The 22,159-nt window shown below is 41.1% G+C and overlaps 1 protein-coding gene across 3 annotated transcripts in view; it reads right to left on the bottom strand.

Moving 5' to 3' along the window:
• Positions 1-16,135, bottom strand: part of LOC109904182 (homeobox protein Meis2) — a 130,104-nt gene extending 113,969 nt beyond the window's left edge. For 2 of the 3 annotated variants that reach the window (XM_031788020.1, XM_031788022.1), the window contains exons 1-7: positions 15,095-16,087; positions 14,335-14,567; positions 13,407-13,548; positions 12,973-13,023; positions 12,242-12,292; positions 11,538-11,687; positions 265-379 (exon numbers count right to left, since the gene is read on the bottom strand). In XM_031788020.1, coding sequence (XP_031643880.1) covers positions 265-379; positions 11,538-11,687; positions 12,242-12,292; positions 12,973-13,023; positions 13,407-13,548; positions 14,335-14,567; positions 15,095-15,106 — 754 coding nt within the window. In that variant the 5' untranslated portion in view covers positions 15,107-16,087. Of the gene's footprint in view, positions 1-264; positions 380-11,537; positions 11,688-12,241; positions 12,293-12,972; positions 13,024-13,406; positions 13,549-14,334; positions 14,568-15,094 lie in introns of all 3 variants that reach the window. The other variant, XM_031788021.1, reaches the window with a different exon arrangement.
• Positions 16,136-22,159: the final 6,024 nt, after the last annotated feature.

Below are 22,159 nucleotides of genomic sequence, written 5' to 3'. Positions count from 1 at the left end.
GTGTGTGTGTGTGTGTGTGTGTGTGTGTGTGTGTGTGTGTGTGTGTGTGTGTGTGTGTGTGTGTGTGTGTGCGGGTGTGTGTGTGTGTGTGTGTCTGTGTGTGTGTGTGTGTGTGTGTGTGTGTGTGTGTGTGTGTGTGTGTGTGTGTGTGTGTGTGTGTGTGTGTGTGTGTGTGTGTGTGTGCGGGTGTGTGCGGGTGTGTGTGTGTGTGTGTGTGTGTGTGCATGCGTGCATACCTGTGTGCATGTGTGTGTGCTGGCTCACCTTGCTCGCTGCTGTTGTCACCGCTCTGTGAAGCGTGGCCCCCGCTGGAGGGCCCTGGTGTGCCGGCCGAGTGTGTGGAGGTGGCGTCATCGTGGTCTCTCCAGGAAGCTGGGTTCTGTTTGGAGTTTTACAAACGAGAGGGAGAGAGGGATCCATCCGTCCGCATTCCCCATCCAAACCGCAAACCAGGAGAGGAGAGCAGGAAGGAGGAGGAGAGGGGGGAGAGGGGAAGAGGGGAAGAGGGGGAAAGAAAGAGGGAGACCACATGAGTATGTTGGAAACGTCAGAGTGACATCTGTAAGAGTCTACAGTGCAGTGAGGATCTCTGTGACTGCTTGCATTCCTTAGGAAAGCAAAGACATCTCCTCATCCCCCCTAGCACACAATCAACAACGCTGCTACAATCAAAAGCAGAAAGACAAAAGCCACATGCACTAAACCAGCTAGCACTAATGTCTAAACTCTGCAATCACACAGTTTCATTAATACATAAGAGCACACAACATAGAGAAGACAGTTAATGTGGTGTCTGATTTTGAACGGTGCAGGCAGGGCGCTCACTGAGGAATTGTCTAAACACATATGGCCGGGCCCGTGGACTTAGTTTATACCGTAACCAATTGAGACTTCCGTGTCAAGTGAGAAATATCGAGGAAAGAAGTCTAAATACACCACAAGAGCTATTCATCATTAGCACTGTCAGAAATGAAAATAAGATATGACAGTGATTCTCCCTCTAATCTGCCAAACAATGCACACACACACACACACACACACACAGAAACACACACACCCACAGATACACATACATTCAGAGAAAGCTCAGAGCACTCCTACAGAGACAACTGGCTCCAATAGTGGCATGGTTTGCACAATAAAAACTTGTGCGATGTCTGTGTGAATGTAAATCATAAGTACAGTTTCTCCTCCCTTTCCCTACTCCTTTTTCCCTCCCTCGCTCACCTCCCTCTCTCTCCTCCCCCTCTCTCTCCTCCCTCCCTCGCTCTCCTCCCTCTCTCTCCTCCCCCCTCTCTCTCCTCCCTCCCTCGCTCTCCTCCCTCTCTCTCCTCCCCCCTCTCTCTCCTCCCTCCCTCGCTCTCCTCCCTCTCTCTCCTCCCCCCTCTCTCTCCTCCCTCCCTCGCTCTCCTCCCTCTCTCTCCTCCCTCCCTCTCTCTCCTCCCTCCCTCCCTCTCCTCCATCTCTCTTTTTCCATTCTCTCCTTCCTCTCTCTCCTCCCATTTTCTCTTTCTCCTCCTTCTCTCTCTCCTGGTCATTCCCAGGTCCCTGCTGGTCCGGACCGGGGAACTGGCGTCCTACAGCACAGGAAATGCTTTATCAGTGCCACACGAAGGCAGGCTACAAGTGGAATTTCCTCTGCCATTCACACCACAGAGGAACAGACTGACCACGTCACCCCTATACACACAGTACAGATAGACACATGAGTCACATACACACACATTTACATTCACACAGACATCGCACACATACACAGTAACACACACACATACAAACAAAGTCTAGTCTATCCCAACTTAACTTGTCCCCTTTTAAAACAATGACAAAATGTTGGCCGATGTTGGCCCAACGTTGTCTGGGGCCTTGGAGAAGCAGCCCCTTGAAAGGAGCCCAAGCCAAACAAACACAGGCCTGCACCAAGGCTTCCCACAAACCTTAGTCCACTTCTCCCAGCTCAATTTTTTGTTGTTGTCTCAAACAGACATACATATATTAAAAGCAGGGGGGAAAGTACAAGCCACAGAATTATTTCAAAAGAGACTGTTTTTTCCAATCACTTTAAGCTCAGTAGCAATCCTGCTGAACGTTTGCCTGCTAGTGAGGCTGCCCCAGTTTGAGTGAGCTGTTCTGGGGGAGGACAGACTGCCTAGAGAGGAGTTCACGAGGAGAGGCTATGAGACAGCAGCACAGAGCGGTTAGCTGACTGGCTGGCTGGTCCTTATGTGCTGCCGTTGCTGCTCTGGCTCTGGCTGTGCCTACGAGCAGCTCAGCGGCCCTCCTTTCATCTGGTAAGTTTTTGGGGAGGAAGGCTGTGTTCTCAAACAGCTCGGAGCGGAGAGGCAAACAGCAGGCAGACACAGGCCCTTCAGCCCCAGCACTCCACTACAACCCCTCTCAGCGTCAGCTGTTCTCCGGATGGCAATCATATAAAGAGCTGGGAGAATTACCCAGAAGAGGAGAGGAGTTGGGGGAATAAGGCAGGCCGAACAATAGCCCCCACGTGGGTTTTAGCCCTTCTGAATGAGGGACTGGAAAAGAGGTGGGCTTCGATGCGGTCAAGAGCCTTCCTTTACAATTATCTGTATATTGTTTACATAGAGGGTAATAACATTAACGTGAGCCATCTTATTACACTTCTATTGAGCCAATGTCATTAAAAATGGAAGGGCAGGCAGGGAGGGAGGCAAGCTGAGACAGAGGGAGAGAGACTGAGAGAGAGAAAAGAATAGCGACTGAGACAGTAAAATAGTATCTCCGTTCTCGGAGGCCATGAAGTCCAAACCCCAGCCACCAGAAATGCAGCCGATTCATTTATAAAGAGGCTGAAAATGTGTCTCGGCGGGACGCAGCCTCAAGAGCCCAGGCAGCGCATGATGTATTTAGCCAGAGCCAGGCTCCACAGACTCCAAATGGGCTCTTGTTGCTCTAAGGGAAGAAAATGACCGGGTTCCACTTCCTGATCACTGAAACACCCATTGCTGGCCAGACTGACCTAGAAGGGTACTCTACAGTACGCTAACTAACTCACTGACTCTCTCTATCTCTCACTCTCTCCACAACACTACAGCCTCTGATCTGATGGCCAGCTAGGCCAGGGAACCACATGAACTTAATGCAATGGCTGAATCGATATGACTTCATTTAGCTATCATAGCACAGTAATGTGTCATTTTTAATGGCTCTAGTACTAAATTCAATTCAGAGACAGCTTAGCTAAATGGGAGTGATATTTGGCAGTGATTTGCTAGCCAGAAGTACAGTAAATGGAAGCTTGGCCAGGGATCTATGCCTTGGACTAAACTAGGCCCTGTTGGTCACTGTAACATAAGCAAAGACCAAACAACAGTAAGGAAAATGATGTAGGTCCAAACAAATGCTTATGCTTTCATTTTGTCAAACAGGTGCTTCACTATGCGTAGATGTCGCTCACCTCTCATCAATAACAGCTCTCGCACAACATGGCAATAAATATCCCAAACCTGCGTTAACTTTCCACACTCAACAGGGCGACAAAAGCAATAGCCTTCCTTTCCCTGCTGTGAATTATTCAGTGAACCTCTCCAAGCTATGAAAGGTGAGCACACACCAAGGCCTGCATTACCAATACACAGGCAGACACACACTCACAAACACAGATAGCATGCCTCCCATGAGTCTATTAAAGTTCAAACAAGACGTTAAAAAAAACTACTTCACCCAAAAGGGTCTTTCTTCGTCAATCTAAAAACCAAGATCACAACAACAACAAATCATAATGCCTGTAGCACCACGTCATGTGACTACTCCCTGTAGCTTGGCATCATTAGGAGTCAAACATGGTTCACTACATGCTCTTCTCTAATTGTGTTAAAGAGCACTGTTACCAGGAGGAGAGACCAGAGCAGCAACGAGCAAACGCAACGCAACACACAGCGCAGACAGGCATACAGGCAGACAGACAGACAGGCAGGGAGACAGGCAGGGAGACAGGCAGACAGACAGGCAGGGAGACAGGCTGGCAGACAGACAGACCGGCAGGCAGGCAGACAGAATGACAGACCGGCAGGCAGACAGACAGACAGACAGACAGACAGACAGACAGACAGACAGACAGACAGACAGACAGACAGACAGACAGACAGACAGACAGACAGACAGACAGACAGACAGACAGACAGACAGACAGACAGACAGATAATAGATAGACTAGATGGAAAATAAGATACAAGGCAAGCTTGGTCTCCCGTGGCTGCCTTCTCTATTTGCTGAGGTTAGCGACTCACAGCTGATAATGCATGTTGTAATTAATATAAATGCAGGATACAATATGTGGGGAAAGCCTTGTAGTGCATCAGGGCAACAGGAGAACAACTCACTCCTCTCCTCCTGTTGTCCTCCTTTTCTCATGTACACACACACTTGCCCTACCCATCACAGCAATTTCACTGTTTTTTAAATATTTTTCAGTACATTACTTGGACTTTAAAATACAATTGATTTAGCACAAATTAATTCAAATTCCCAAAAACCCAGGGCCTGAAAAAGAGGAAAGGGCACTGAAAAATAGGTATAATGCAGAGTGAGGCGGGGGACTACACTGATGTAGTGTATACTGTAGTACTGCTTCCTGCAACGGCTGGGCCTGGGAGGCTCCTCTACTGAACATGTCCCATATTGCTGACACACTAGAAACATAAATCATCATAAATCATAGCCAGCTGACATTTCAAGACACATCTTGCCACACTGCATATGCAGTTAAAGTCCTTGCACATTTTTGTTGAATTTGACACGTAATTACAGAGACACGCCAAAAAAAGATGTTCAAAAGTGAAGGTGCTCTTCTAGTAAACAACTGAGCATTTTTACAACACCTACAATTATCCTCCAAGAATAAAAAGGAAACATGAATTAATCATCTAATAATTGACCATTGTGTGTTTTAAGTGATAGGCGTGGCTGGCAGGCAATGTGTACAGTGGGGAATTTACTTCAGGGCAAAATAAGTCTTCATTGCACTGAATGGCACATTACATGTGCAATCATTCCATCAGAAAGCACAGATAAAAACTTGATTACACACCATTGAGAGCTATGTGATTTACAACCTTAACCACGTTTCCATCCACAGTCTTTATATGAGTAAAGTCATACCGTATTTAAAAAAAATCACGACAGCTGTGACGGAAACAGGAAGTACAATTTTATAAATTCCAACCGACAATTTTTGTTAATTCGATATGGTCGGATCTTTTTGCATCAGTAACATTTGTTCATGTGAGAAATGGCGGTGGAAACGCCTTTATGTGCACATACTGATATAATAATCATCATATCGAAGTAAACGTGGAGTCACGCGATGATATGGTGTGTTTTCTTCTCACTTAGGTCTCGGGAAACGATGCAGTTTTTTTCCTCTACACATTAAATAAGTTATGATGAATATCACAGGGTGTTGAAAGTGCAAGGTGCTGAGCTGATGTTCCTTTCCAATAATTATAGAGGATCTTAATCTGGTGACATGAGGAGGAAGGGGAGGACCAGGAATTTCATAAAAATAAAATAGTGAAACTTTAAAAAAGCTATTATTTTTAGTTAAAACTGTACTAAATATATTCACGTCACCAAATAACTGATTAAAAAACACTGTTTTGCAATGAAGGTCTACAGTAACACTATGGTGTAGCTGGAGGACAGCAATTTTTGTCCTCCTCTGGGTATATTCACTTCAATACAAAACGTCGGAGGCTCATGGTTCTCACCCCCTTCCATAGATTTACAAAGTATTTATGACGACTTCTGGAGGGCGTCCTCCAACTTATCAGAGCTCTTGCAGCAAAAACTGACATGTTGTCCATCCAATCAAAGGATCAGAGAATGAATCTAGTACTGAAAGCATGAGCCACAGCTAGCTAGCACAGCAGTGCATAACATGAGGTGAGTAGTTGATTCGAAGAGAGAAAAATGCAATAATTAAACCGTTTTTAACTAATTCATATCTTCCAAAAGAAATAAGCAGCAGAGAGTGACAGCGATATCTATATTTTATTGTAATTTTTTTCTCCAATTTCACCTACTTAGCTAGCTAGCTAATGCAGCTAATTTAGCCTACTCAACAACCTGACTCAAACAGAGAGGAATCTCTGAGTAGAGAAGTGCAAATGGAGTACAAAATTTGTCTGATGCCAAGCAGATATTACAATAAGAAGCATTTCAAATCTGCATTTAAAAAACACAGCAAGATATTTCTTATGCGTTTAATATTTTTTTCCTGCGTGAAAAATGCTAATTCTTCATTAACACAACCCCTAAGTTTAACTTGCTAGTTAATCTAAGTAAGTGGCTGACTTAATAAGGTGACGTAGCATCATATTGTGTTAGCTTTCTCCCGTGTTTGAGAAGTCAAAACCCTTTGGATGAGTTATTTGTACAGCTGCCACTATCTTGAGTACCTTGCTGCTTTTTCTCCTCTCTGTTCTTACCCGTCTGCTCCTCCCCCATCTTCTCAGAGCAGAGCAGGCAGTCCCGTTGCCCTAGCGACTCCCGACTCCACACAGACACAACCTGTAGCCTACACATGCTGCTCCAGAGCCAGTACCGTTCTTCCTTCAGAGAAGCATGCGTCAGAAATATGTTCATTTGCACAATGTCTCTCATTCACAATCACTTGTAAATGTCCAAACTCACCAAATATTACGTTCTGTAGCTCTTACCTATATATGTATAACCTTATGAGCTGGATTGCCTGTCTTTGCAATTTGTTTATTTTCGTTTTCACTCATTAGCTACCAGCCTCCATTAAAATGAGCTATTACTCGTGCTAATCTTGTTAGCATTTTGGTAATACATGCTCAATGGGCTTTTGTTCTTTTTTTTTTGGCGCCCCCTTGTGTACTAAGCTTGGAATTCCATATATGCAGGTATGAGAGAAGGACGGTAATGATGACATGGAAATCTGGATACCACCCAACCCTACATGGGGAGGTGTTTTCGCCTGGTCAAATATAGCTGTTGTGTTGTGCACTGAAGTCCACAAGCGAAGGGAAAATGTGAGAGGAGGAGAACGCGTAGATGTGATGATGCAGTTTGTATGGCTGCTATGAAAGTGCAGTGTGTGCGGGTGATAAGGGGTGTATTCATTCTACCGATTCTGTGGCAAAAAGTTTCTTAAACAGTAGCAAATGGAACAAAACGGGATGGGCCTACCTGAATTTGTCCAATAGAAATTCTCGTTTTAGTTGCAACACGGTTTTGCAACTGTTGGGACTAATGATTACACCCTAGATCCGCTAGGTGCAGGAAAGAGTGTGCAAGGCAGTATTGAATGTGTCAGTGTCTGTCACCTTGTCTCTCGACCTGTGTACCTACTTTCTTTCATAGGCTAGGTTGTAGCAACCTCATGATGGGTATAGGGCAAATTCAAGAATCATGTATTAGTCTAAACCTATCAATGTGACATAGAACTGTGTGAATGGAATATGAATGACAATATGAATGACATATTTTGTAAGATAAATAAGGTAAATGCTCATAAAAATATAACAAATCCTGGTGTAAAATAAGCTTACACATATCTTAAGAATATGATCATAAAACTACAACTCCGGGAATGTGTTTTAGCTCAGTTGTAGGTTGCATTGGTGTCTATGTTATGGGGCTAGGAGAGAGGGATGTGTGGGTAGCAGAGGGGTGGGGGACTGCAACAAGTGAGCCTCGAGCCTCTCTCTCCCTACTACCCATAGTGATTAGACATGCCAGCCAACAGGCCCCTGCATCTGAACACTAATCAAATAGGAAACGTAGGCACAGACACAAAACAATTGTCTCGAACAGTGCAGTCAGGCCACTCAACAACACATTGTTTTGATGGGGGGGATCCAAACAAAGTCAGTCCAGTTGGCGAGAGCTACTTATATTAGAACACCTTCCAAAACGGACAAATTCCCTAGACGTAGGCTATGCAGGGAGTCGGAGTGTACAAGTATGGAGCAAAGCGCGTGTAGTACTAAGCATAGGCACTTAAAGAAACAGGCCATTTATTACATGTCCAATGATAACAACAGAAGCCACTGTATATTGTACAGTATATCATAGTATTGGCATGAATCCTTGTCACCATCCCGATCAATGTGTTTTTACAGCCCAAGCCTTTACCAGAGAATGAAATGTAAACACTAGTGTTTTCTCTCCGGCCGTGCAGAGCTAAGATAACCTACACATAACCTTTGTGGGAACTACAGCCAGCAGCCCTCAAGCGTTGAGAGAAAAACCGAGTGGCAGAAAGTCAACTCCCACAATATTTCTTCATAACAAACAAACTATGCACAAGTCGTTAAAAAAAACAGCCTCAATAGCAATGTGCATGTATTGGAGGAAAATGAACATATTGGCTAATATGTAGGACTACTGATTGAAAAAAAGCCATGCAAAAGACAGGAGGAGGCACAAAGAACAAATTCATTAGGACAGATCATATTCAGCAACCATTAATTCTATTTGCCACCTTAATTGGATGTAACACAGAGAAGACTGAAATGTAATTTCTTTAATTAAAAGACAAGCGAGCACAGCAATTGACGAACAGCACCACGGCACTGATCGTTTGCTAAGATCCAGACAGACCCTTGTTTCCACTATCCATGTGTAACAAAACATCATCAATTTTCCTGTGACAGGGGTGCTTGGTGGTAGTGGTGCGCGGGGTCAAAATAGGGGGGGGGGGGGGGGGTTGGGACAGTCATAGAAAGCCAAAGTAAGAAATCAACAGTAGCATTAAGGCTTCATCCCCTCTGACAAAGGTATAATCCAATCAAAGACAACACAGTGTTGAAGTGTAAATAACACAACTAATAATTCTTATTGGGTTCTAATGTCAGGTATGGATGGAGAGAAACCAGGGAGAGAGGAAAGGGGGGAAAACAAGCTCAAAGCGATGTCTCCTTCGCAGTGAAGAACCTCATCATCTCCGGCAAGCCTAACTTTCACCAAATGAGAGGAAGCCATGGGCTATATATAAAAAATGCATATCAAAGCAAAGACAAATGGACGCCAGAGATTGAAACTAAATAAATGTGCATATCTAACTATCAAACTGCCTTCCCCTCTCCAACTAGAAGAGGATAGAAATGCATCATAAAACAGAGGCAAGAATAAATAATCAAATAAATAAAAAACAACAAGTGTAGCTGCAACTGCTTGCCATCCCTACAATGCAACGTGTGTTCCTATATGCAGATTTCAATGTTGTGTTCACTCATATTAGTCCTCATCATATTTGGGGCATATACAACTCAAACTACTAAAATATTATATGGAAATGAGTGTGCATAATGTGGGGGACATAGCCATTAACTACAGAGTTGTAGGGCCTGGTTAAGCGCAGGCCACTATAATGTACACTCTACTGTTATAGACCTAAATATCCTCTGTTATTCATGACACAAGACCTACAGTTTAAGCCATACTGTTTTCACTGTTATATCAGCAATTATATTTTGCCCTGCAATTCACAATACTGTCAAGAAGTACTGTATAATACAAAATCCGTGTAACAATAAATCTATTATTAATAGTGATGTACTTGTGACAAAATAGGTGGGTCAAGTCTGATCGTCAACACACTGTACAACATATTATAACAACGTAAAGCCTAAGCTACAACGCACATACTTTTTACATTTGCACAAAGATAATCTGACAGCACATCCATTATTAGCCTACAGTTCACACTACAGTTGCAGCGCTATAGTCTCTTAGTAAACAAGGTGCAGAAACGCACAAGCAACCTCCTGCTTTGGTAAAACTGTACACAACAATTAGTTGTAGTAAAATGTTCATTGCTGCCACAATAAAAAAAAGACGTATCTCCAACCTAAAACACCTAATGAACAGTCAGTATATAAACGAGCCTAAAACAAATGACTTGTCAAGCACCTTCACGTGTGTTTATTGCTGCTCCTGATTTTCTTTATTGACATATTTAATTAGCTAATTATCAAAATAATATTTCTCACAAATGGAATCGATGACAATTGCTTAGGTCCAAACATTGTGAGGGAACATTGTAAACTGGCTCGAGTATATCAACCATCTGCCACGAAACTAAACAGGCTATCTAATCTCTTCAGGATAAACAAAAGCATGCCTCATTTCTACACTTATTCTGTAAATAAACTCCACAATATTGAGCTTTAAACCGCTGCTCGGCCCCATTTTGCTATGGGTGTTAATTGTGTTTTAATTTACCTTAGGCATTGCACTCTGACTATCCAACTCTGAACAACGCCGCGGCTATTCAAAGGGAATAAGCCTCTATTATAGCTAGACAGATGCAGCTCAGTGACTTTGCATAACACTTAAATCTGCTTTCATTCCTAATAGGCTTGAGCTCGTGCTGCTCAGATATTAACCAGTCAGTCACTCTGTCGCAATATACACACCCCGAATTCACCAACACGTCATCCCTACAACCTATTTAATACGGATATTAGACCAGATCCCAGATATTAAATCAATAATGAATTATCAACTGTGCATTATAGGCCTTTACAGTACACCGATGCAATGCAGCATTCCGTTTGTTACATGAAAAAGCCATGTTTAAGGCACCAGATCGATCTTCAAATGTAAAGGCACTGTACTTCATGTGCATATAATTGAATTGGTGGGGGGCACACTGCAAAACCACAGGGCGATCAATAAGAAACAATTAAACACATTAACATCAACTGCAAATAACGTCATTGCTACACTACCAAGACGTGAGGTAGGCCTATAATACCAAATTATGAATTTGACATTGATGGTAGCCCATAAGGTATCCCACTGAATATGACTTTCTCCCTTTCTGCATCCAAATCAGACAGCTTTGTTACGCACGCTACAAATCATTATCGTCTCTAATATTGTCTTCGGAAATTATGCCCTTGTCTTTTTAACATTAGGCCACTCCAAAAACGTGCTATACAATTGTAGTTATGAGCAAGATATAATCGCTTTCACATTCAATGTCCAACAATCCACGATGTGCACGGCGGCCATATACAAAGACTAGGCAAACCCCATAGCACAAACACACTCTCTCTCTGTCACACAAACACACACTCACACGAGCGCGCGCTCTCTCACAAACAGAGAGACGCTGGCGCGCGCTCGCACGCACACACACACACACACACAAACAACCAGTACTATACACACAAGAATGCCCCTAATCAAAAGACTAAAACAATAACTCACTGCATTGTATAACAAAAGACTTTTGACCTAAAAATATCGATTTCCCAAATGCATTTGCTGCAGGCCTTCTGCTGAGGTCAACATGGGCGACAACACAGACTAAACGGAGACTATAATGACAGTTCACACCATGTAAAATAACCAACGAATTATACCGTAGGTAAAACACATTTGAAACATCTTCTATCAACAAAAATGTCTACTTCAATATCACCACCAACAAACAACGCTCATTCACATACAACGCCGACGGTGTAACAGGCCTACATAACTTTCTGATAAACTATTATAAAGATAGAAAATGTTGTATTACTTACGTGATCGGCTAGGTTGGTCGAAGATCCTGAGAGCTCTTCATGGTCTGACTTCGAGCTGCCATCCCGCTCGTCAATAACTAGATCTATTGGCATTTTTCCTTTCAAACAACTGATGTACCGATGGCAAAAATTGTCGCAGAGCTCGTGCACCTAGACCAAGAAGAAATACGTTTTTTCAGGATGGGGAAACGCAGGCAGTCCAGTAATAGGCCCTAACTACTATTAAGGGCATTATCGGCCAATGCAAGGAAACAATAGTGAAATTTTTGCAGTGCCTATTATTCTCTTGAGACTACTAGAGCAACAAGTTGAACAGCAAAAAATAAACACCATGTGTGAACTCGACAGATAATAACCAGTTGAGGTCAAATCTCCAGACATCAAATCTGTGATATTAGCATAACAACAACGACAAAGCATTACAATATGGTCAGTGTATTTATAGGCCGAATAGTGTGAATTCAATCCAATCACTCTGACCTATATTATATAAATATTTGTATCAGGTTAACGTGTTACATCTCATGCAATATTAACTAATTTCCATCTAAATTCCAATACTGTCAACATTTTAAATTTGTGCAACAAACTAGGCTAGCCTACAATATGAGTTAAACCGGGCCACATGCATGCAGAATCTAATGCTGATCACCTCTCAAATACTATAATCACACAATAAAAATATTAATTGTAAGAATCTTTACCTTTTCTAATTCTAAAAGGTGAAATCGTAATACTTGTATGGCTTGTATCATCTGAAAACAGGAATAAACAAGAATTAAAATCTACATTTTTGGTGTGATAAAATTATGAAAGTATAATGGTAAGCTAGATGCTACACATCATGTTATTTTAACTTCATATAACAAAAACACATGGACTTTCTTGAAGTTTGTGCAATAGGGTTCTCGAGCAAAACAAAGTTATGCTTCCCACACTTATCGTGGTGGGTGAAATTGGATGGGCTATTGATTTAAGATTTGGAAAATACAAATGTAGGATTATCTAACAACTGAATTAGGCAAGACACATTTGGTGAACCGAGCCAATAGACAGCGACTGAACTATGACAGCGGCAGATACAGCCACATTGCTCCCAATGAGTGGCCATGGTTCATTGGAACAGGATTCGCCCAGCGAGTCACAGCACTTTTTCGCCAAATCATAGGCTTCCCTCTCCGCCTCCTGTAGACACCGTAAGTAAAGTAATTCTGTGCCACTCGAAACCCCTCAGAGCTTCCCCTTGTTCACTTCAAAGACACCTATCTAACATTTGTGTTGTGCTTTTGCATCAAATCCTCACATATTTACTTTGCGATGCCGAGAACACAAGAGCATGTTTAATTAAGTCCACAAAACAAGCTAAGTAAGAGTAACAAACAGTCACACCAGGAAGGGAATTGAACGTCAAATGGTGGTCCTGCATAGTGCTTACCAAATTGTCCAACTCTGGATTTGATGAAAATAAAGGTTTTTCTGCTCGGACCTACAATAACACCAAAGATGGGGGATTAATTACTTCTTACATGCGTCGAGGGCATTTAGTCACGAATCCATTCTAAAAATATATATATTTGATTTCGTGCAATAATAGGCTATTGTATAATAAATAAAACATCATTCACAGTGATATTATATTTGCATTGCATACGGTGTAAACATGAATAACTCAATATCACCAGTATATTCACGTGTTAACTTCGACTATGTACAGCCTATATATATAACACACTTTTATTTTCAAACGTTCAACTTTAACTTTTAAATTCCCAAAAGTGAAATGTGTCAAAAGTTAACAAGTAGATACGTGTGCCATAAGCACTTGGAAAATCGCATTAGGTTTTTAGTAAATATATATATAAAAATGACCTGTTTGGCAAAGACTGCGATGTCCTCGTTGAAGGAGTCAGAGGAGCAGACATCGCCGCCTGCTACCCCAGGCTCCCTCGGAGTGCACGTCGCCAGCTCGCACTTCTCAAAAACCAGCGCGAGCAGCGGGAATAATGGGTGACTGTAAGAGGGGAAACAGAGCCTGAGCACAACCCGGCATCCAGCGCCTCCACACAGGCTTAACACAAGCTAATCACACGGCTACACAGCAAGCTAAAGTTTAGCGTAAAACTAAAGATGCTAGGAGGGCAAACAGTGAAGAATGTGTCAGGAATATAGAATATCCTTTCTAAGGTTTTGACTGAGATAACTTTTTGAAATGTATTTTACTTCTCCAAATTCATTCATAAAGTAGCCTACTTTGTAAACAACTTATGAATAAGCTATGTGCACATCGATGGCAAAATACATTGTTTACAAGTTACACCATATGTGTTTGTCTTATATCTTTCCAATGTACTTTACGCACAGACACTAAAGCATTCATTAGTAATGGCTTTTATAATGTTTTGGGGATTATACCAAAAATAAACTCGGACCTTTCAACGGTTTACAAGTATCCATAACCATAATGTTGCAGTGTGTTCAAATCCGTGTTACAATGTTCCAATAACATGCATCCTTCTATGTAATAAAGGTTTAGTGTTAATTGTACTATAATGGTTATCCACAATCGTTTTAAAATATAAGGTATGATAATATCAGATGACTGATACTCTTAGACCTCTAGGTTTTGACAATACTTTTTCCAAACACAAAATGATGCTTGAAATTGTTTAAACTAAACTTGCTAATGCATATACTCTGAGTTAACTAACTTCTGCAACAAGTAAAACGTCCATAAGTCAAATCACCATGAAAGCCTAAAATAGATTAATAATAAGGTATGTAATTATAGTTCACCTACCCATAAATTTGATCTTTATCCCTCTTTAAAACATCGTTGACAGCGGAGCCCATGCTGTTAGGCATAACGCTGGGATGGGGTGCATGAGCACCGTAGTGCTGGCTGGCATGGATCGGTGGTCCATGGTTCAAGTGATGGACTTGGGGTAGCGGCCGTGGAGCATGCGGATCTCCGTACATAGACGCCGGGAGCCCGACTCCGTCCATCCCACCATAATGGGCCAGCTCATCGTACTGGAATAAAACAACAACAAAGTCAGAGGATAGAAACCCACGAGTAAATGTACCCAAAACGTACATATAGTTACAAGGCAACATTTAAGTCATAGTTGGCTATCGTCAAAGCGATATAGTGAAACTACACCAACATTGGAAAAAGTAGCCTAATCCTTGTGCCATTCCTGTTGCTTTGACAGAAAAGGCATTCGCCATGGCTAAACTATAGTGTGAATACATTGATAAGGTTTGTAATTACCAAAAACATTCTAGTTCTGAATCCCCGAAGATGGGTTACTTTGGCAAAACACAGAATTACTTAGGAGTCCCTTTAAAAAACTGCTCCACAAATGCCGCGGAGACCGTTTGTTAAACCGAGGCTTTCACTCCGCTTGAAGAGTAAAGGTAGGCTACAGCAAAAAATGTCAAATAAAACGGCTTAGATATGAATGCTTTGTAAAGCAGCCGCCACTGACAAGAGGATATCGATATGGAGGCCCTCCTAGTGGATTTGTATAGGTTAGTGTTGGAGATTTAAAACCTACCCTTTGCGCCATCAGGCTGCTCTCCAATAAACTCCTGGATGTGTCGTATATTTAATATCCCAGTCCGGTTAGAATGTGATTTACTGGTACGATTCCTTTTTCAACCAACTTTTCTTTGCAAATTCTCCTATTCTCCAATGTGGTAGAGTACAAGCAGAAGCATCAGGAGTTGTGCAATTTTTCTTGTTTTCCTCTCCCCCCCAAAAAAATAATTAAAGCAGCACCTGAAGGTTACAATCGGCCCATCAACAACCTGCATGTAACTAAACTGTCGTGTCTCATGGCTTTTTGCCACTCCAACTGTCAATCAAAGCCAGGGGTTGTCAAGGTAATGAATGAATGATGTTTGGTGATGATGTTCAAGAGAGGGTGAATCTTTTTAGCCCGTTTTCATCCAGCAAGTCCGCGTCCACTTTGTGCCTCCGGATCGCTATTTGTTTTATTATTACTGTAAAAAGAAAAAGAAATTAAGAGATTGCAATTCAGATCTTTCCTTTCCCCCGTAGATATTTAGTCTATCTCGCGGTCCGAGATGAGTGAGTGTCAGCGAGTGTTGGCAGGTTGGCTGCTAGCTTGCTTATAGAACAGAGTCAGTTTGCTGCGCTGATCGGCGGGAGACTGAAATGACGGAACCCGGAAGTAGTGGTGGACATAGCCAGTCCTACAACAGCTACAGAAAGAGAGGAGAGACCAAATCCTGTGACATGCAGAGTATGCACAAGGACGGCTTCAACTCGGGGGGAGCCAAACAACACAGCTTCTACACTCCCAGCCAATTCCATTCGCCGATAAGAGAAAGGCAAAAAGAAAAGAACAAAAAGCGTAATATTTGTGTTAATCTGGAATGTATTCAGACCCGAAATAGCGTTTTACTATACATGCCAACGCGGACCTATAAAGCTGTGTAATAAGAGTTCGAAAAGCCCGAGTTAAGGCGGACGACAAACGTTAACTTGTTCTAGTGTTCACTATTGCAAATAGGCTGGAAGAAATACGCGTGGCACCTCGCATCGGTTGTACATAAAACAGGTTACATCACTCATGCTTAGTTTTCTCTCCAAAATATTTTAAACTAAGAACCCATCAAGCCATCAAACCTTATCTCTAATCAAATCATATATAGGCCTAACGTCACTGTAAATATATCGGATGCGTTTTGAGTTTAAATTATGAGCATGACGCTTACTTGTTGTGTTGTGGGTATATTCGGTGTGCCTAATATAACAAATATCGGGGATATGTTCCAATCGTACTGCTAATTGTGAACCTAGGCTTATTAGCAAATTAAACGATATGACGCCCCCAACCCAACCCATAATGAACTTTTCCAAATAGAAAAAAGCTTTGCTCTTGTAGAGAAAGTAATGTTGTATGTTTGTTTCGTCCAATCCCCTCTCTCGAGAAAATCCGTGCCTTGCCTCAGAGTAGTCAATTATCAAAGCTCCACAATATCATCAATCATGTGCAGTTTGAAGTTTAGAGGAGGAGCAACCCTCCGGCCATCGATTGCACCGAGGTTAGCCCTTCTTCACTGAGCCCAAGCTTTTTTTACGCACAAAACCGAAACGGGCCATCTATCCCTTTTAATATTTACCTCCATCCATGATAATATACACTGTTACGCAGATAGCATCATCGTTATTTTGATATGTTTTCAGGCTCGGTGACATTGTTGGTTGTTGTCGAAATGAACCATTCACAGGTTGGATGAGCTAGTGGGATGGATTCAGCTGTATGGTCAATAAACTCCCAACAAACGCGCCATACGGTTGCTTGGGTTGACAATATAAATAGCAATTAAAAATATGTAATAAATGAAGCACCGTCACAACAATTATGTTTGTTGGCATAAGGGGGTGGGAAGCCCTACAAGAAAAAGTAGGACTGCGGGGTTGACAAACGACTGTGTGGACATTTCAACGTGCAATAGCCCGAGAAGGAACCATATTGGTAAGCGCAGAGCGGCATGGCAACTTCTCCAAATACCTCTGACCGCTGCTATATTCTGTTAACAGGACCAGTGGCTAGCTGCGTGAGCGTTTGAAGAGTATTGTTTTGATATTAGACCTACTGTTTATAATGCTATCGTGCACTATGACTTGTACACACTAACGCTTGCCTTTCCCCCCGGATAAACACGGTAAGTGAATCATATGTCCTTTGTTATAACTCGAAAAACGGAAGGTTCTCCCAACAGTGCAGTTGTGGAATGTCAGAAAGCCAGGCTATTTAAAGTAGCTGCTAGTATTAGGGCTACTGTAAATGTGTATAATGATTCAGTCGCAGTACAGCTATCCAAAACAGGAAAGTCTAATTTTCAAGCGTTCGATAAATTAAACGTGCTACCTATTCACGTTATACGGTCCAAATCGTATTCAAAGTTTAAAAATAATAATATTTGAGAATCTACATATGTATTTTGGCCTAAAGGCGGGGGGGTATAAACATTCGAAGAGCTTGTGAAAATTGCTGTGGTGATTATGCGTAATAGCCTTGCTCTTTCAAAATGCACCTTGACCTTTTGAGCATTTAGAAGTTATATTTTTTCAAGTCATATAACACCATATTTTGAATGTTTAGGAATGCATTTCAAACGTTTATTTTAGATATTTTACTTTAGGTTCTTTGTACAACCTAAAGACATGTTATTCATTACAATGTAATGCAATGGTAAATCCTAAATATAGCCCTCTATCTATCAGCATTAAAATCTAACATAAATCAGAATTACATCAAATAAATCAGAATCGTGTCAGTGAGACATTATAGTTTAGTAATGGCAACTTTTATACACTTAATGTTCGTTCTGTATATTGTATTTCAAACCTTATACTTAATAGTCTGCTAATTAATATGTAATTATACCATTAACATTATACATTAACCTTATAAAACATAGAACATAGCCTAGATTAAATATAGGATACCTCAAACCTGTTCTTATGGTTTTGGAAACCAAGTGTTTGCAAACTTAGACGTTTCAAGTGTACCATATCATGCCCAAATTGGCCTACCCATTATGTTTTGCATTATATTCCCAATAAGTGGATATCCCATTGAGTGATTTTTCAGACTTGAGGACTCATACGAAAAAAATCGGTGTTCAAGTATTCTCTTAACTTCGTCAACATGCGGATCCCTCGCCTCTGCAGAAGATGGCATTAACAGGCGGTAAAATTTCATCTGGTGGTGTCAAATTGAGGTCAGTTAGGGTTAAAGCTCTCGGTGTCGGTGTGGGACATGGCCAGCTGCGTTTGGATTCATTAGGGGGCAGCGGATCCATTTCAAGGAAAACACTACTGAGACGAGGCTAAAGATCCACTCCGTGTCACATCCTAAAAGTGCACCACTGTAACAAAGTAACCCCAAAACTCCCATTTCAAAACAGACACCAATCTTCACTCTCGAAGCGGCCATCCTCTCCCCTACTTCATGGCTTCCTCTAAAGTAGCCCGGTAGCCTAGCTTGTTGCTAAATATGGAGAAATGTTTTGTTGATTCAATTCCTTCAAAAAGGTCACTGATACGAATCGGGGTTTAAATCCCTTTAGTGACCTTAAATACTTCTGAAGAAATAATCGCTGCTTAACCACAGGAACAAATAAAATCGGCCTAATCTTGTTTGTAACTTTGTTCTGAGTTGGCCCTCCTTAGTATTTGAGATTATGCAAATAGGAAAAGATAATGTATAGAAAGACCACAGATAAGAGTAGATCATAGACTTTTCTGAAGGGGCCAGAAAACCAACAACTGTTCCCCTAATCTCTTTCAGTAGCCTTAAGGTCAATACAAAGACAATTTTGAATTGCATTAGGGTATTTGATTTATGGTTATTTTATTACGTTTTATAGTAGGCTAGTGTTCAATTGATGTTCAGAGAATATCAATAGTCTATTGCATAATTAGAATCTAGTTATTTACTAACTATTAATTTGTATAGTTTTGCTTACCTCAATGTTTAGGCTACAGGATCTACAGTGAAGTTAGCTTTGTTTATATGTGGCCTTGTAAATGTTACAGCATTTATGGCATTACCTCACCAGGCTGAACTCTTTCTGACCCCACGTGAAATGTGACTAGGGTCCCAGAAAGTGGAGAGCAACTCAAATACTCAAAGTTTCTCGACTAACTGTAAATTGTTCGACTCCAAAGCCGCATTTCCCACTCTACGGATTCTCAGAGTCTGGTGTCCGAGGAGGGTGAGATAGATAGATGGAGGAGGGGGGGGGGGGGGGGGCGTAACTGTGGCTTTCTCCCTTGAAAATCTGTGGGATCGGTCTCAAAGACACTTAGCATGCCTAATGCATAAAATATGCAGCCCTCTAGTGACATCTGGCGGATTGAACAAACACCAAATGTTGAAGCGCGACACTATTACAAATGATTTCAAAATAGGTCATCTTTATGAAATACACATTTTCGTGACAACGAAAAATATGCACTGCAAATTAGTTCATAACGAATTAATTGCATGTATAAACCATAAGACCATATGTTTGAATTGCAATTGAAGGTATTTTACATTTGAAAATAGGCCCATTTGAAATATATATTTTGTGAGGAGAGACTTTTGTTTCGAATGCCTTAGGTCGGCCCTATATTTAATACATATTTTGAGCATAATTTGTATACCACAGAACCATTTTTATGAGTGAAATGTGTACCACGCATGGCAATGTGTAAGATCAAAATAAAGGTAACCAACGTTGTACCATTCGTTTTAAGATTACCATTGCATTGACGAGAAACACAGTGACAGTTGGGACCATCATTAGTTATGGTTTCTGGCTCAATTAATGTAAATGAATTTACTAGTACACAGCCATTCATCCGCTCAATGCAATTACACAAACGTGTTTTTTTCTGTACATGAAATCTCCCCCCAATAGATAACTGCTGTAATAATAAAAAATGGCACATGAAACTCTGATGAAATACTTGAGTTTAGTTTTATCAGGGGAAAATATGTTGAATGCACGTTAATGTGAAATTGTGATTATTATTATTATTATTATTATTATTAGGCTATTTATTTGGCTGTTATTATTACTGTTGCAATCCGTTGTTCGTGTAGTGTTGTCAAATAAAATGAACAACAAAGAAAGACTCACCAGTTTCACTCTTATCAGAAATCATACAAATATGCTTGATTTATTTTGCCATAAACCCGTTTGAATTACTGTCATATTTCTGAAAATAAAGATCTTTTAGAATGTCTCTGCAATGTATTATTTAATCCCCATCGATATCGTCCAAACATTCATGTAGCGCCACTATCAATTCCATTATATATAATAGAATCCCCCAAGGTCAATACAAATTAGATTATGTTTAGTCGTAATACTGGTTTGATATAGCCAAAACGAATTTCAAATCCAACCACAATTTCTCATAAGGACACTCAGGTTTCCTTGCAAATTATAGGCTATCATACTTTTTACACAGAGGCTAGGGAGTGCTGTCGTCCCTCCCAGACGGAAGCACGGTTTCAGCCAGGCTTGGCGAGATAGGTGACTGTGGCAAGGACTACAGTCATATGCATCAAATGCTACTGTAATGACCTTGTATTGTTTGTTTATCCTGAAACACTGGGTGTGAAAGACTAGCGTAACTATAGTCTAATCCTTTGTCTCCTTCATATCGAACTGGCTGAGCATATATAAAGAAATGTGTAGCTAGACTATCAGTTATTTTGGGATTGACTAGGTGGACACGTATAGTGCCCATCTCCACACATTACGACATGTAATAGAGAGAAGTTTAAGTGGAGCCCGAGAAACCGAGAAGTTAATAGCGGTGACCCTCTCTCGGTGCCTCTGTCGCTCATCATTTCTCAGACTTAAGGGGCTTAAAGAGGCAGTAGGACCCACCTTTTATTACACATCAAACGCTCTCTTCCTTATCTAGGCCTACATTATAGGAAAGACATGCATCGTTGGCTGTTATGCGGATTTGGAAATAGAAACATGTCCAATAAAGTCACCCTCCCTCGCTGATCAAAGGGAAATATGGCTTTAGGCACCAAAGACACTACCCCGTCTATTTAAGCCGTTATTAAATTGTCTTAATTCCCCTCTCCACTTTAAGCTTAACATAAATTCCACCCTTGAGTTGTTTGTCCAATACAGAGGGGAAAAAATATAAGTGTTAAGTCTTTTCATGGTTGCATTATGCCTCGGAATTGAGTGAAATCGGACAGAATAATCAAGAACGCAAATAGAATGCGTTGGGTTGCCCTCTGGACAATTGGAGGTGCTTTTATGCCAGTCTTGATGGCAGACGTGTTAAGATTCATAATTACCCATGCAGCGTTAACACTCGGAATGTTTGCCAGACACACATCCAACAAAACAGATAACTATAGGCCTATCTTAACTCAAGCTCCAGACACTGTACGAAAACCGCAGTATGGCTTTAAAGCTGCTTAAGACATCCATGTAATGAAGCCTATGCGTAAAAATGTTAGCAAAGTTTTCATATTTGTTAACTCGAAAATCTGTAATAACATTCTTGGATAAATGTTAAACGTTGTATCTCCAGTTGAGGCACCTGTGCCATTATCGTTTACTCTCCCCATGTGTGTTAAAGTCAAGTGCCCTATGCTGTGGTAATAAAGTTTACAATGACAAGCTCAACATTCAAGCTATCTGTGTGTGTATTTGTAATAGTCCTTAAAGCATTAAATATGTGTGATGACATTTCATGTTTTCTGTTTTGCATTATAGATTGCTTTGTCCTTTATTTCTGTTTGACATAAACCAGGTAGATATAAAGATCCTACAGTCAAGCACAGCCTTGTTAGACTTGATTAAAGCTTGAATCCTTAATTGAAACAATAACAAATGGGGCTCTTACCTTTATTTTGGTCAAATGCTGAGGGATGGGCCTGGAGAACTGTATCCACTACTATATTCATATATACATATTCTTCAAGAATCAATGGGTATATATCATTCATTTATAGGTCCATCAATGGATGTAACAACTAAGGATTCCAGCTTTAAAGGTATAGTTTTGGAATAAAATCAATTGAAACAAACTATTGACAGTTCTGCTCACCTGATGA

This window comes from Oncorhynchus kisutch, linkage group LG14, assembly GCF_002021735.2.
Source record: "Oncorhynchus kisutch isolate 150728-3 linkage group LG14, Okis_V2, whole genome shotgun sequence".
NCBI classification, from domain to species: domain Eukaryota; kingdom Metazoa; phylum Chordata; class Actinopteri; order Salmoniformes; family Salmonidae; genus Oncorhynchus; species Oncorhynchus kisutch.
The sequence above is the reverse complement of the archived record's forward strand: the minus strand, read 5'-3'. Positions and strand labels throughout refer to the sequence as shown.